This window comes from Beta vulgaris, chromosome 7 (genome assembly GCF_026745355.1).
Source record: "Beta vulgaris subsp. vulgaris cultivar EL10 chromosome 7, EL10.2, whole genome shotgun sequence".
NCBI classification, from domain to species: Eukaryota; Viridiplantae; Streptophyta; class Magnoliopsida; order Caryophyllales; family Amaranthaceae; genus Beta; species Beta vulgaris.
In genome coordinates, this window is record NC_079208.1 from 23,468,260 (window position 1) to 23,485,123 (window position 16,864).

The 16,864-nt window shown below is 38.4% G+C and overlaps 2 protein-coding genes across 2 annotated transcripts; one reads left to right on the forward strand and one right to left on the reverse strand.

The window, feature by feature from the left end:
* Window positions 1–2,389: 2,389 nt before the first annotated feature.
* On the reverse strand, window positions 2,390–10,348 carry LOC104908948 (tubby-like F-box protein 3). Its single transcript, XM_010698116.4, has 6 exons — window positions 9,251–10,348; window positions 4,459–4,546; window positions 4,087–4,216; window positions 3,653–3,832; window positions 3,086–3,560; window positions 2,390–2,775 (listed from the first exon to the last, which is right to left on the reverse strand). Exons 1-5 carry the CDS (start codon window positions 9,569–9,571, stop codon window positions 3,098–3,100), a joined length of 1,182 nt encoding a protein of 393 aa, XP_010696418.2. The 5' UTR covers window positions 9,572–10,348; the 3' UTR covers window positions 2,390–2,775; window positions 3,086–3,097.
* A 4,925-nt stretch (window positions 10,349–15,273) lies between these two features.
* Window positions 15,274–15,921, forward strand: LOC130589501 (uncharacterized mitochondrial protein AtMg00310-like). The gene has a single exon (XM_057390768.1). It carries the CDS (start codon window positions 15,274–15,276, stop codon window positions 15,919–15,921), a length of 648 nt encoding a protein of 215 aa, XP_057246751.1.
* The last annotated feature ends 943 nt before the right edge of the window (window positions 15,922–16,864 follow it).

Genomic DNA, 16,864 nt, shown 5'->3' on the forward strand with positions numbered 1-16,864 from the left:
TGACAGTCCCTAATTAATGAAGAAGGAGTAGGGGAGGCTAGGGTTTTAGAGAAAAAAAAAAGAGAGAGGAAGGCTAGGGTTTTAAACTAATTTGATTATGTTAAGTTAAACAAACTATTCAAGCTGAATTTTATTAATAAGTGGTAGAAATAGTTGAATTTGTGTAAATATTTTTATGTTAATTAATTTAATTCATTAGCTAATTAATACTTAAGTTTCTAGATTTTAGTACAATATTGAGGTATAATTATGAAAATTTTCGGATTATTGGAATTATGTAAATTATCATTTTAGTTTAGTAATAATCACAATTAAGCTTATTTATGAAGTGCACGAGTAGTTTCATAGCTCAACTTGTAAATCATTAGTTTAAATTTGTAAACCAAATTAAAGTTTGAGGATGAATATATCATTATATTATGAGTTATGTTAAAATATATTTAGTAGCAAGTAAGTAAAAGATTGTAATTGTTTTGAAGACCTTATTTACAAGTCATTAACCTTGAATTATTAATCACGATTATTATTATCACTATTATTATTGCCACCTAAATATGAATTTTATGTTTAGATCAAGATGTTTAAAATAATAACATAAGTTATGGCTATTTCTCATTTACGATGATACTATGCTGTTGTAATAGCCAAGTTACCAAGTGAAATGAACTATGATTTGAGCATGATAAAGAAGATAATGTTTACAATTACATGATGTTTTTGTGAAATGGTTTTACTTATTCTCTCCTCCATGTTTATAAATAAAAAAGTTAAAATGAACTTTCGTTGTTAGGGTAGTATGTTACTGAGTTAATGACGTTTTGCTTTTCTATTTTAGATCTGAGCAGGACAGTTGCAAAAGCGTCATTATAAAGGACTGTGTCGAAGTTACTTTGTATAAATTTGGGATATTAGGATACTTTGTATTATTAGTAACCAATATTATTTTTAGACAAGCATCTATAAATTTACGATATCGTTTTAGGTTATTATTTTATTAATGGGCTTATAACCCATAGTCTTAAGTTTATTTTTTCGTTGTCAATTAAGGTGAGACTTCTCTTTCACACTTGGAAAGCCTTTTTACAATGTTCAGACCACATAAACTTGCAATCTTTCCTAATCTTTCCTCATCAAACTGGTCAAAGATTGAGTTATTTTAGAGAAATCCCGAAGAAATCTCCTATATAACCAGCAAGACCAAGAAAACTCCGAACTTCTGACACATTCGTAGGACTTTCCCCTTCGACCATTGCCTTGATTTTAGAAGGATCAACTTTAACTCCATCTTTACTAATCACATGACAAGGAAATGCAACTTCTTTCAACCATAATTCACACTTGGACAACTTTGCGAACCACTTCAACAAGATTCCAAAATCAATCTCAGATGTTTTTCATGCTCTTGCTCATCTTCATATACACCAGAATATCATCGGTGAAGACACCAAGAAAGGTATCCAGGCACTCATGGAAAGAATGATTCATTTGATCTATAAAAATCGCAGGAGCATTCATGAGACCAAAAGGCATCACTACAAACTCATAATCCCCATATCGAGTTTCTTATGCTGGAGTTTTGCTAAAAAAGAGTGTGAAGCTTGCGCTCGCTATGAGAATGAGAAAGATGCATTAAAAAGGTGAAGAAGTATTCTTTTGCTTGGTTAAGGATCTGTCTCTCAAATAGCAAATCGAGAGTATTCATGTATCCCGTGAGTATTCTGATTTATTTCCAAAGGAGTCATTTGGGATTAGAGATGTGGAGTTCGATATCGATCTGGAACCTGATACTGCTCCTATATCCAAGGCTCCTCCTAGAATAGCGCCTCCTAAATTGCAAGAGTAGATTGATAAAGGCTTTATTCAAGCTAGTGTTTAGCCTTGGAGTGCTTCTGTTCTGTTCATCAAAAAGATAATATGAAGCTATCTATTGACCATTGAGGGTTGAATAAGGTGACCATCAAGAACAAGCATCCTTTGCCTCACATTAAATGTGTTCAATCAGTCTAAGGGTGATGGATTCTTTTCCTAGATTGACCTGAGGTCATGTTATCATCGTATTCTGGTGAAAAAGGAAGATATTTCGAAGACTGTTTTCCGTAACAAATGTGCGGATTATGAGTTTGAAGTTATGCATTTTCGTCTCATGAATATTCCTACAGTTTTTATAGATTGATTGATCATAGGAGAAGAATAAGCGAAAGAAAACTGACCTATGCAATTATGAGTAAACTTCCATTGACCATTGTAATTAAATTCCATCCTCTGCATTAGCCAATTACAAACATGTTTACGGTGCTAGTCATTACCTGCGTAGATGTGAGCGAAATATGTGCGTCCTCATCTAATGCTATGACAGCAGAAAAAAATTGGAAATGCTATAAACTAAATATGACAAAAAAAAATCGATAAATTCCTGAAACCAAACAGCAAATCTGGCTATCCTAAAATTACACCAGAAAAATTACACGAACAAGCCTATTAAAGCGATAAACCCTCTGGGGATGGATTTTGGCACACATTCTCACCCCCAAAAAAACAGGAAAGAAAAAGCGCACAACCAACATACACAGGCAAGCATGCTAAAGCTTGTCTACCAGCAATGACTTCAATTATATGTACACATTGCGAAAATTAGAGTCGATAATGAATAAACTAGCTATTGCATAGCTAATCATGCAATAGCAAAGTCGCTGCTCATGAAATAATCAGAATCTTCCCCACCATGAGCCAAGTGCAAGTCCAATAGCTTCGCCCTTCACCAAAATGTTAAATTACCTGAGACATTACAGCAGGAAAATGAAAAGGATATAGATGTTTTGTAAGCCAATGAAGCAGAACATTATATTGAGCAGGTTCCATCATAAAATTCAGTAATAGGCCACAGAAGCTACGCCAAATGTTTGGACTCAATCAGCTACTTATTATAAACCAGGATTTAATGTGAAACAAAATGAAGCCAGAACTACAAAATTTTTAGATTAGCTTGTAGCTTATGAATGTAGTTACATTGGTTCACGGCTATGATATGGTTAACAGATAGATATTACTACAATGCAAATTCCCTTATTATGAACTAAATTCATACCTCAGGTGCATATCATTCACAAGCAATTTTGGTGTCAAAGCTGCTCAGACAGATGGCAAACGCCTGGAAAGCAGAGATTGGGTATTGATAATCCATGGTGAATACATCCTTTCCAACTTTTCCGAATTGAAGAATAACACTATCATGCTCAGAACCATCCTCTAGAGAAGCAACCAGTTGAAAGTTCTTGACAGAAGCAACAGTTACACGACCATTGAAGTTCAAACACCAGCACTGAAGTTGTTCATGCCACCGAGGGGCCTTGTTTCGCATAACTAAAATCCCCTCTTTTTGAGCGGGAACAATCTCGGACCGGCTATTGTCCACTCTAATAGACTTTGACCTGAAAAATGATATTGAAGGAAAAGAATCCACACTATTGATTACAAATTCCGTCTGGGTAGGAGCCAATCCTCCAGGTTCAATAGCAGAAGCGGGTATAGTATCCATGGAACACTGCATCCTCCTCGGACCCCTGTTTATAAAAAGAGTCATTTTTCAGACAACACAAGGACAACTCACATGGTTGTTATGAATATGGAAGCACAAAGACTACACATGGTTTACCTAGAGCCCAAGACATTCAACTCATATGAGATGTGACCCACAGGATAGTTGCCTGCAGGAATCCTGGGGGAAACTTGTTTGGATCCCACTAGTTTAGTGGAGCGACTTCTTGTCATACTAGCTCCCGCATTTGAAGGTTGTGTATCATATATTGTAAACTTCGTACCCAAAAAGTTGGATCTACGGCAAGAAATGGGTTTAAATTAAATTATTGAAAGGTCCAGAATAACATATTGGAATGCCTCGTTCACTTCATCTAAAAAGAATGGTTACCGAATTAATTTCAGATTATTTAGTGCCATAAGCTTATAGAAGAATCAAGTTTGATTCACAGCTACTCTTGAATTCAAATAAGGGTCAATGAGTTTGGGTGAGAGCCAATAGCTTCAGATAAGTGAGCTTCAGCTGTAAAGAATGATATTAATAGTATATACCTCAGTTTCCCAATATAGGTGCTACTCCCCTTGGAGACATATTCAGGATTCAAGGAAATTATGTAGTCTGTGCAAGTCGGGCGTCTACACTTCCTTGCAGCAAGAAGGAACTTGCCATCGTCATATGAAGCTGATATGAATTTGAGAGCAAATGAGAAAAATAGCCACAAACAAAAATTATTATGTTGGGGAGCGGGCGAAGCAGGGGGAAAATATATATATAATCATGACCAATTTATGTATATTGGCTAAATTATAGTATTATACGTATTTAATAAGCTCTATACCTAACTCATTCTCTATAAAGAATGTTCTTGATTAATCAATTTCGATAAACAACTTCATAAAATCTAAAAGATGTAGCCAATTCACCTGAGCTTAAGGCAAGGAAAAGATAATATGTCTGGCTGCCACGATGTCTCTTTATGTAACACTGAATAAGAGTGTCTCTTGATCCAGGCTGAATTGAGCAACACAATAAACATTAGCTCAGGCTGAAAAGTAATCAGTTCTGCAGTAACTAACATTAGCTATTAGCTAAATAACAAAAAGAGCTAAAAGCAACTGGTTTATCTAGCTCATAACTGGACACTCTGATGACCACATATTTCATCGAAAAACAAAAGCAAAGATCCTTTCAGCCACTGTCAGATGAAATTATAAACCATTACAAATACAGCTAAAGAGCACATTCATTACATATGCATCTTTATACGAGAACAAGAAACATATTTCAGGAACCTTATAGCACAAAAGAAAGCCTGCTTTGGAAGAAATGCACGCTGGCTCTCCTGATATGAGGAGAGAACTAACTAAAGGACCATGTACCTGCAGTGATACAGCATATTCTTTCAAGTAGATTGATACCCTAAATTAATCAAGAAGTGAGACTTATTTAACTCACACTTTAAGAAACAGACTCGACATAACAAATCTTAATCTAGGTTAATGTAAGACAGCACACACCTAAGCCTCCTTCAGACACTATATTGAAAACTGAATAAGTTTGTGCTTATTCCTTGGATGGAAAAACATAATAAGCACAGTACGAGAAAAGCGTTCATCTTAATATTGAGAGTTCAAAAGACAATTATGAATTTAAAACTTAAAAGAATAGCCTATCAATAAAAAATATATATATATATAATTCTCAGTCCAGTCAACCATGATATTCCCAATAAACCCTGAAAACAGTTCTGATTCGTGATTCATTTGTGCAAGAATTTTTTCAACAATGGATCTTTTTCTCAGGAAAAATTGGATTCCACAAAGCTTGACCAAATTGCTATTTGAAATCTTATCAACAATAATTTTAGCTTGATCAACTAATTGCAGAGAATATCAGCAATTTATCAACTCTTCTCATATTCTTACTCAGGAAAAGCACATGCCCTGATAGGATAAGGTAACTGAAATAAAAGTGAAAGTACAGAAGCAAAATCAAAGCACAGCTTCATGCCCGCATAGCAACATTAATTTATCAACTTTTTAGGATTGCCAACTAGAAAAAGTAAACTGGGAATAGCATAAAGAGTGGCTTCATATAAAATAGAGGATTCAAATAGAGAGGCCGTAAAACAATAACACTCTTGCTATTCAGGTCCTTTCACTTCTGCAGAAACCTAAGCAGTGACCAATTCTCAGAAAAATGCAAACTGTAGTCCCTAGCTAAGTTATTATGATTTTTTATGCTTACCTATTTATGATGGATATTCAACTGAACTGCTAAATGGGTATGAAAACTCCAACACTACATATACATCATTATTACGATCCATAACTTGCGTGATATCTGCTGAAACACGGATTCTGCGTTGAATTTTAAGTTATTATAAGCACAAAGAACACAACCTAAAGCATATCTCTCCTCTACTCTTTTCCTATCCCGTTCTTTTATTAGGGTTCTTAATTTTCTTGACCCCCTTGGCTGGAAATAGTCTAATTTTTTCGGAAATTGGACTATTTCCGACCCTTTTCCTTAGATCTTAGTGTTATTATCTCCTTTATTGCATTCTTTTGTTTCAGTATTCTCCATCTGTGAGAGTTTTTGTACCCCTTCTTGGAGGTTGCTTCTCGTATGAGTTTTCTTATTTTCATGGTGTCAATAATTTAGAAGATGGTCTTGATCCATGAGGGATTAGCTTTTTTTCAGCATTTCATGATTGGGAACAATTATATTACATAATCAAATTGTGAAGGTCTATACTCGGAAAGATGCAAAGACATCCCAATACAATGCTCGCGTCAATCTTGAAGTGGTGGAGTTGGAGTTGTGCTCGAGTATGTTTGAAGTTAATTGGTTCCATTGTGAAAATTGTTGCAATTTGCTAAATCTGTATTTTTCATATCTTAATTATCATTGTATATGTCGTTTGACTTATTATTAATGATTTATTTTATTCCCTTCAAGAAAAAAAAGATTAAGATGAGGAGAGAGATAGAAGGAAAGAATACCCAAAACAGGTAATGTTGGAACTAATATTGAAGCCCCCACAACTAGTTAGTATTGCAAGCTTGCAGCTATTTGCAGCTACAAGAGAACAGAAGAAGCATATTTGCAAACAATAAAAATAATAGTTTATGTAGAGGTTTTATAGAATTTGAAATATTCTTCATCAATAACATGTGGAAAGAAGCATCACAACTTCTAGGACAAATACCCTTGTCTAGCATACAGGTTGCGACTTCAACTTAAACTATAAGATTCTGGTTCACAAAACTGTACAATAATTAAAGGAGAACGCCAGAAACTTTGCAGATGACCTAAATGTTCCAAATTATGCTTTTCCTAACATGAAGCTCCAGATTATCATGTTTAAAACCTTCCAAATACTTAAGGATGCAGAAAATATCTGATCACCTACTTTAGAGTTTACAGTATGGTGGTATTGCAAAGAAACATCTCACACACTTAATCATCATTCAAATAAAAGCAGCCAAAGATGTTCTCACCAGAAATAATAAGATGAAGCAATTCATATCACTTAATTCTGTACAGTATGCACCAATACCACCAATTTAAGCCCTAAAAGTTGAACATTCTATTTTATGAAAAAGAAAACCCAATCACAATGTGCCAAAAGGAAAAACTCAACCACAATGTGCCAAAAGGACAGTACTAGAAATAGAAAAGATAAGCAAGCTCACTTAGTGTAACTATATAAGTTAGCATTGGCTAAACTTGAAAGTGAAACAATCAAGAGCAGAAAGACAAGAAGACATATAAAGTTATTCACAAGCTCTGTATGACTGCTTTAGAACCAAACCTCTCACTTAAATAATACATTTAAAGATGTGTGATGACTCAATGCCAATGATAGATCTCCTAACAACCTAAATATTTCTAAGTATATAGCTTGGTCACACAACAAAAGGATATCCCGCCATACCAGTTCTCCAGTCTGCGTCATATTGTAGGCTAAGCCATCAGATTGACAACCTCAACTTGCACATCTTTATATCCTCTCAATTGTGAGACCATCCTTAAGCTGATATCAACTTTCATATACTAGATACAAAGGCTCCTAGCTATGGCTAGAGCAATTCAGAGGAGCACAGAGAAATAACACGATTGTTTTGTGAACCATAATGCTTCTGTTTAAGCATGTTACATTGATTTACCAATATGCTACTGATGAAAATGGCTAGAACAATTAAGAGGAACACATTAAGAAAACATGAACACTTTGTGACCCAGAAAGCTTTTGACTAATTTACAATTATATTAGATTGGCTGACTGATTCAGACACGCTACTGATCAATATAACCAACTGAATAGTTCAGAGGCCAAAAGGATCAGTGAAGACATCTTCAGCAGTAATATTTAATTTTGGAAATATAACTTTAGCGTACATGCAGTTTTATCCTTGTAAGGAAATTGCTAGAAAATGATGCTGTAGCCTGTAAGCGAGGAAATTTTACAAGTTCAAAGCATTATATTTGTTCTTGCGCATCTGCCTTCACCTCCATTTGACTAAAATCATAAAGTCATTAGCAGCCCCAGAAAAACCAAAAGCTCCCGCATGCATCACCATAATACAATACCCATAAATGACCTTGTAAGTATTAATGCAAGCTTTATTTTACATAAATAATCAGATTCTTGGACTGACTTCAATACTCTTTATGAACTTCAAAAGTCAAATGGCATTTGAAAAATGGCATTACTCCCTCAGTTTACTTTATTTTCATTCTTACTAATATATCTAGGTATCAGTCAGGTTGGGACTTGGAATGAATACGATTCCTTAGAAAAGTGATTTTTTCTATTTCTTTGTTTGGTTTCTAAAGGGCAGAAATTAGTTTTTCCAATGATGGAAAAAATCTTCCTGCCTAATACCACATTATTCTTCCTATTTCTTACCTTCTTCTTTCCTTCCTCCCAAACCAAACATCCTCTTCCCTCCATTTCATTCTTCCTTTTCTCTCTAACTTATCATGCAAGAAACCAAACAAAGGAAAATTAATCTACAATTACGCTAACTGTTAACCCCCGAAAAATGTTTTTTCATGGAGAATTTTTTTCCGTTTAAAGTGTTTTTCGTCCAACCAAACAAGCCTTAATGTTGGTGGAATAAGAGAGCACAAAAGTTTAAACACTTAATAACCGAGAAGTAAACCACAGAAATCATCTTACAAAGCAAGGCTAAGACACAGTCTTTCGCTAATATGTAGTCTATATAAATACTAGGAAATTTTGATAATTGTTTCAACACAATAATACTACTCGTTTCAAATAATGCGCAATACACAGGGACTCACAACTAGCAAACTAGAGAGGATCATTTACTGCAAAGACATCATGAATATATATAAAGTGTAAATAACTTCTTATAGAAGATATTAATAAATGACTCATTATATCTCTTGATAAAGGAGAATGAATGTCCATGCATTTTTATTTCCATTTCCAATCTCACCCTCAATTATATGCTTAGAGCTAGAATTTTAGAATTGTATTGGCTTCTGTAATATGTGGGTATAACAAAACAACATCTTGGTAAATGAAACTTACACTCAAACAGTGGAGCAATGATCAAAGATAAAACAAAGCATGACGAAGTAAACAGGTATATGGCGTGTAAGTAACTTAAAATTTCGATCATCACATATCATACAAAACTTAGAAAAAAAGCAGGAGGGAAAACTTGTATTTTCTCAAACCTGCTTCAAAGAGATGGGAAAGGTCAACTTGGCTGAAACCTCAGGTGTTTTGACAATCTCCTTCATTATATCTCTCCAACTCCTGCACACACCGGCACATGCGACAACGTGCCTCCTAGGCGGCCAGATCCCCTCAGATTTCTCAATTCTCATAAGCACCTCTCTCAAGAGCTCAGGAGGCATGTTAGCCCAGCAACTCTGCTTTAAAGCATCAATCACCACCAAATTATCTTGCACCACTCTTTGAGACCTAGATCTAAAACTATGCCCTAACTTCACTTCAAACCCTTTCATGTCATTTAAGATGCTTCTAAAAGACATTTCTGTAATTATCTAGTTATAGTTCTTCCTTATACAATTATACACCTTATAATACACAGATTACTTCTATATATCCCACATCTCCGAAAGATTCACTATCAAAACCAACCATAAGTCAAAATTCATACAACAACATCATCCAATTTTAATGTACATCCACAAATTCCTAACTTCAAAGAATTTACCCACATGAGATTGAAGTCCTACAAATGCACAAAAATCCCAGAACAAAGCTAATTTGCAGTAATCAAACAAATTTCATAACTGCAAACCGGTACTTAAATCCAACTTTTAGTCCTAATCATCATAATAACTGATCCAATCTGCAAATAAACCCCATTTTTTTCAATTCTTACCTAAAACCCATAAACACAAACAAAATCCCAGATCTAGAAAACAAACATCTTACATTTTCTACTCCAAAAAGCAATCCAAATACCTTTAACCATAAGTGCAAAACTGAAAAACTTGAGCTTGGTTTACCAATTACCAGAACAGCATCATCATAAGAAATGCGAGAATATCATCATCTCAGAATTGAGTTTCTAGTTTATTGAGTCTATCATTAGTTGATTAGAGGGAGAGAATTGAGGAAAGAGGAAAGAGTTGTGAGCCCGACATTTTAGGGTTTGGAGAAGCTATAATTGTGAATGGGGAGTACAACTGAGTATCTCCTGCTGTTTCCTTTGCGGTTCTGGGCGAGGACCAGTTTGTTGGATTGATAGAAACTAGAGGGTCATCCGAGTCAGAGATGCTCCCGACGAAAAAATATCTCAAAAAACCCAATTTTTTTTAGATAAGTTTCTAATAAGGGAGGGTGTCCCAAATAATGGTGTCAGAAACATATTTAACCGTGTGGTAAAAGTTGTAGGTTACGTTGGATAAATTACCTTCGTGTGACACGTATGAAAAAAAAGTCTCTCTCTAGGGTTTCTAGGGTTTGAGTTCTAGTCCTGGTTTTCCATTATTTTTACTCGATTTTTCGATCAGTTTGATCCTTTTTTGGGATTGGAGTCAGTCGTCATGGCTGACGAGATTATCTTGAAGGTTTCTGAAATGAAAATAACGGCGGAGGAGGACAAAACAATAGAGTTTGATGACATTCCTGAAACAGTTTGCAATAAGGATTTTACCCTAGCTTTGGTTGGTAAGGTTATGACTGTACGCTCATTCAATTTCGAGGCGCTCAAACGCACCCTCAATCAGGTTTGGGCGATCTCGAAGGGGGCTATCTTTCGGATGATAGAGAACGACTTATTTGTGGTCCAGTTCGTTTGTAAACGCGATAAAGAGAAGGTCATGGCAGGTAGGCCATGGACCTTTGATCAAAGCTTGGTGTTGTTGCAGGAAATCGACGCTGATATTCAGCCCTCAAACATTCGCATGACGCATTCTCCGTTTTGGGTTCGTGTTTACAATTTGCCGATGCGATGTCGGACGGAACAACATATTCGAATGTTAGGAGGGTGTATCGGGGAGGTTCTTGAAGTGGATTCTGATGGAATATTATGGGACAAGTCTGCGCGTCTCCGGGTGATCATAGACATTACCAAACCGCTTAGGAGAGTGCAGCGTTTTTCTTTGAAAAATGGAGTGTCGGCTTTGGTGGAGATCAAGTATGAGCGTCTCCCCACATTCTGTTTTCTTTGTGGTGTGATAGGGCACATAGGACGTGACTGTGTGGAGGTTTTTGAAGAGGATAAAGAGGGTGATAAACAATGGGGTGCGTGGCTTCGCGCTTCTCCTCGACGAGGGAGGCAGAAGATGGAAGAGGAGGTGAGAGGTTTCTTGAAGGGTCGTGTTTTGGAGTTTGGGAGAATGGAGGAGGGTCACATGGTGAGGGCAAAGCAAGGTGACCCAATTTTTTTTAGATAAGTTTCTAATAAGGGAGGGTGTCCCAAATAATGGTGTCAGAAACATATTTAACCGTGTGGTAAAAGTTGTAGGTTACGTTGGATAAATTACCTTCGTGTGACACGTATGAAAAAAAAGTCTCTCTCTAGGGTTTCTAGGGTTTGAGTTCTAGTCCTGGTTTTCCATTATTTTTACTCGATTTTTCGATCAGTTTGATCCTTTTTTGGATTGGAGTCAGTCGTCATGGCTGACGAGATTATCTGAAGGTTTCTGAAATGAAAATAACGGCGGAGGAGGACAAAACAATAGAGTTTGATGACATTCCTGAAACAGTTTGCAATAAGGATTTTACCCTAGCTTTGGTTGGTAAGGTTATGACTGTACGCTCATTCAATTTCGAGGCGCTCAAACGCACCCTCAATCAGGTTTGGGCGATCTCGAAGGGCTATCTTTCGGATGATAGAGAACGACTTATTTGTGGTCCAGTTCGTTTGTAAACGCGATAAAAGAAGGTCATGGCAGGTAGGCCATGGACCTTTGATCAAAGCTTGGTGTTGTTGCAGGAAATCGACGCTGATATTCAGCCCAAACATTCGCATGACGCATTCTCCGTTTTGGGTTCGTGTTTACAATTTGCCGATGCGATGTCGGACGGAACAACATATTCGAATGTTAGGAGGGTGTATCGGGGAGGTTCTTGAAGTGGATTCTGATGGAATATTATGGGACAAGTCTGCGCGTCTCCGGGTGATCATAGACATTACCAAACCGCTTAGGAGAGTGCAGCGTTTTTCTTTGAAAAATGGAGTGTCGGCTTTGGTGGAGATCAAGTATGAGCGTCTCCCCACATTCTGTTTTCTTTGTGGTGTGATAGGGCACATAGGACGTGACTGTGTGGAGGTTTTTGAAGAGGATAAAGAGGGTGATAAACAATGGGGTGCGTGGCTTCGCGCTTCTCCTCGACGAGGGAGGCAGAAGATGGAAGAGGAGGTGAGAGGTTTCTTGAAGGGTCGTGTTTTGGAGTTTGGGAGAATGGAGGAGGGTCACATGGTGAGGGCAAAGCAAGGTGACCCAAAGGAGGGGGATATTGGCGCTATATTAACGACAATCACGGAGAATGGGGCTTCGGGTGCGACGAGTGAGCTAGCTGAATGTCGAGCTGCTGCTGTCGAGTCTCGAGGAGCGGTGGTGGCTGTTGCGGCCGAGGCTACTGTTTCGGCGGTTGGTGAAGGCGTGGGTGGGATGCAAGCTTCGGCCACTGTAAGTTCTTCTATGGAGGTAGTTGATAAGTGTCCAGGTGATTCTCATAATGACCTTTATTGTTTTGCTGCTGGGGAGGGTAAAGTGGCCACAAAAGTTAAGAAATCAAAACATAAACTTACGTTGTCTAAACTTGTTGGGGAGGTCCATACTGAAAATAAAAAAGTGAGCCCATGTATTATTTATTCTGGTGGTAAGGTAGGAGATAAAAGAAGGATTGTTGATAATATGATTGTGGATGATAATTATGAGTCTGATAACTTGAGTTCCAAGAAACTTAAATTAATGGATTTTTATGACAATGACAATAATGTTGATATTGTTGAGGCGGAGGTTGGTTGTAACCAACCCCGCCAGGCATTATGAAAATCTTGTGTTGGAACTGTCAGGGTATGGGTAACCCTTGGACAGTTCGTCAGTTGAGAAGGCTTACTGCCTCTAATACCCCCGACATTCTTTTTATGTCGGAAACAAAGGTTACTAAAAGTATTGTTGAGCAGAAAAAAGAGAGCCTCGGATTTTCCGGGGCCTTTGGGGTTTCGTGTGTTGGGCGAGCTGGAGGTTTATGTATGTTTTGGAAAGAAGAGACGATCTCTTTTCGGATGGTGTCCTTTTCCCAAAATCATATTTGTGGCGATGTGGGGAGCAGTGGGGATGTGCGATGGAGGTTTGTGGGCATTTATGGATGGCCGGAAGAGGAGAATAAACACAAAACTTGGGCTTTGATAAAAGGGTTGTGTGATGATTATGAGGGGCCTATAGTCTTTGGGGGTGATTTTAATGAAATATTGAGTTATGATGAGAAGGAAGGGGGTTCTGCGAGGGAGCGAAGAGCTATGGTGGGGTTTCGTAATGTGATGGATGACTGTAGTCTGGGAGAGTTGCGGTTTGTGGGTCAGTGGCATACCTGGGAAAGAGGGAGGAGTCCGGAATCTCGAATTAGAGAACGTTTAGATCGGTTTATTGTCTCGCGGTCTTGGTTGAATTTATTTCCAGAGGCTTTTATTGATCATAAGGTGCGTTACTGTTCGGATCATGCTGCTATTGTATTGCGTTGTCTGGGAAATGAGGGGATGCCGCGAAGAAGGGCTGGTGATTTTCGTTTTGAGACCTTTTGGCTACTTGATGATGCTTGTGAGGAGGTGGTGCGGGGGGCGTGGGAGGCAGCAGAGGGTGGTAGAATTTGTGAAAAATTAGGGGCTGTTGCGAGGGAGCTGCAGGGTTGGAGTAAAAAGGCTTTTGGGTCTCTTAGAAAGAAAATTGAAGTTGTGGAGAAAAAGTTACATGTAGCCCAGGGTGAAGCTATTTCGAATGACAGCTGTGAGAGGTGTGTGAGTTTGGAAAAGGAGTTGGATGAATTACATGCTAAGAACGAGGCTTACTGGTATATGAGATCACGAGTGGCGGAAGTGAAGGATGGGGATAGAAATACTTCATACTTTCACCATAAAGCTTCTCAAAGGAAGAAACGGAACCTTATTCATGGCATTTTTGATGGGGGTGGGAGGTGGCAAACGGAAGGTGAGGAGATTGAGTGTGTGGTAGAACGCTATTTTCAGGAGATTTTTACGTCGTCCGAGCTTTCTTCTAATGATTTTCAGGAGGTATTGCAACATGTGAAGATGTCTGTGACACAGGAGTATAATGATATCCTTCTGAAGCCTTACTCAAAAGAGGAGATTTTTGCAGCTTTGAGTGATATGCACCCTTGTAAAGCCCCAAGGGCCTGATGGTATGCATGCTATCTTTTATCAGAATTCTGGCATATAATTGGTGATGAGTTTAATTTTGTTAGCAGCATTTTACATAACTATTCTTGCCCGAAATGTCAATTGTACTAATATTGCTCTTATTCCCAAAGTTAAATCCCCTACTATTGTCTCTGATTTAGGCCTATAAGTTTATGCAATGTATTGTACAAAATAGCTTCTAAAGCTATTGTTTTGAGGCTTAAACAATTCCTTTCTGTATTGTAACGGAGAATCAAAGCGCGTTTGTTCCTGGAAGACTGATCTCGGATAATTCTCTTATTGCCATGGAGATTTTTCATACTATGAAGAAGAGGAATAATAGCAGGAAGGGATTGATGGCGATGAAACTTGACATGAGTAAAGCCTATGACAGAGTGGAGTGGGGTTTTCTCAGGAAGCTACTGTTGACAATGGGGTTTGATGGACGATGGGTTAATTTGGTCATGAGTTGTGTTGCTACTGTTTCGTATTCTTCATTATTAATGGACGAGTATGTGGTTCTGTGACTCCCTCCAGAGGATTACGCCAGGGTGATCCTTTATCCCGTTCCTGTTTATCTTGGTTGCTGATGCTTTTCTCAGATGGTAAACAAAAGGTTTCAAAAGAAATTCATGGTGCGAAAGCAAGCCGAATGGTCCAGAAATCTCTCACCTTCTTTTTGCAGATGACAGTCTTCTCTTTACCAGGGCTACCCGACAGGAGTGCTTGACAATAGTTGATATTCTCAACAAATATGAAGCAGCATCCGGGCAGAAAATTAATTATGAAAAGTCGGAAGTATCCTTTAGTAGAGGTGTAAGTTGTGCGAAAAAAGAAGAATTGATTACTCTTCTCCATATGAGGCAAGTTGATAGACACCAGAAGTATCTTGGTATTCCAGCTCTCTGTGGGAGGTCTAAGAAAGTGCTGTTTCGGGAACTCTTAGATAGAATGTGGAAAAAGTTAAGGGGGTGGAAAGAAAAGTTATTGTCGCGTGCTGGAAAAGAGGTTCTCATCAAGGCTGTCATCCAAGCCTTGCCTACATACCTAATGGGAGTTTATAAGCTTCCTGTTGCTGTTATACAAGAAATCCACTCTGCTATGGCTAGATTCTGGTGGGGAGGAAAAGGGGATGAACGGAAAATGCATTGGCTAAGTTGGGAGAAAATGTGCAAACCCAAGTGTATGGGGGGTATGGGATTTAAGGATCTTGCGGTCTTCAATGATGCTTTATTGGGAAAACAAGTTTGGCGATTGTTACATAATAGAGAGTCCCTTTTGAGTAGGGTAATGAGTGCCAAGTATTATCCACATGGTGATGTCTGTCAAGCACGGTTAGGACACTCTCATAGCTACTCGTGGCGGAGTATTTGGGGTGCGAAGAGTTTGGTTTTGGAGGGGTTGATTTGGAGGGTTGGAGATGGATCTAAAATTGACATATGGAGTGCACCATGGGTAGGAGATGAAGAAGGTAGATTCATCAAGAGTGCTCGAGTGGAGGGCTGAAGTGGTGGAGATTTAATGGATGTTGAAAGGAAGGAGTGGAATGTGGACTTATTGAGAGTCATTTCAATGAACGTGATCAACATGTATCTTGGCCATTCCTTTAAGCACAGATGTCTACAGGATGAGTTAACTTGGGCGTACTCTAAGGACGGCACTTATTCGGTGAAAACTGCTTATATGTTGGGAAAAGGGGGAACCTGGATGATTTTCATAGAGTGTGGAATATTTATGGAGCTTAAATGTGTCGCCTAAGGTACGTCTTTATGTGGCGTGCTTGCACAAGTTCACTCCCAGTAAGGAAAGTGCTTCAGAGACGCCACTATCGATGAAGCAGGGTGCCCTGTTGTGTAGAGAGGATAGACACAATCACATTATTCTATTGCTGCCCGATGTCGTAATTGTGGGAAGAGCTGGCAGTACATATTATTGCCAGGGTGGAAGATGAAGCATGTGTGATACCCTGTCAGATGGAGTCAGATGGATCAATGTGGTTCAAAAGGGTTGTTATATCCTATGGAACGTTTGGGTTGAAAGAAACAGGAGAGTTTTGAGCATACAAGTCACCCTGCACTGTTGTGGGTCCAGAGAATTATGAGACAAGTTGAAGATTTTAATAACTATGCTGTGAGGATTTATGGAGGAGTGCGCTCCCCTGCGGCCCGAGCCCAAGCCGATGGTATGCTCCCCCGATTGGGCTATTAAATTGAATACGATGCAAGTTTGCCGAGGAAGGATGGGTGGGACTTGGAGTGATAGCCCGCGATCGGAAGGTAAGGTGTGCTTTGCTGCAACTAGACGTGTGCGTGCCTACTGGCCTCCCGAGGTAGCTGAATGCAAGGCCATTTACATGGCAACCCGCTTGGCCAAAGCTCATGGGTATGGTGAGTGATTTTTGAATCCGACTCTCTGGTAGTAACGAAAGGTTAACGAAAGCAGCAATTTT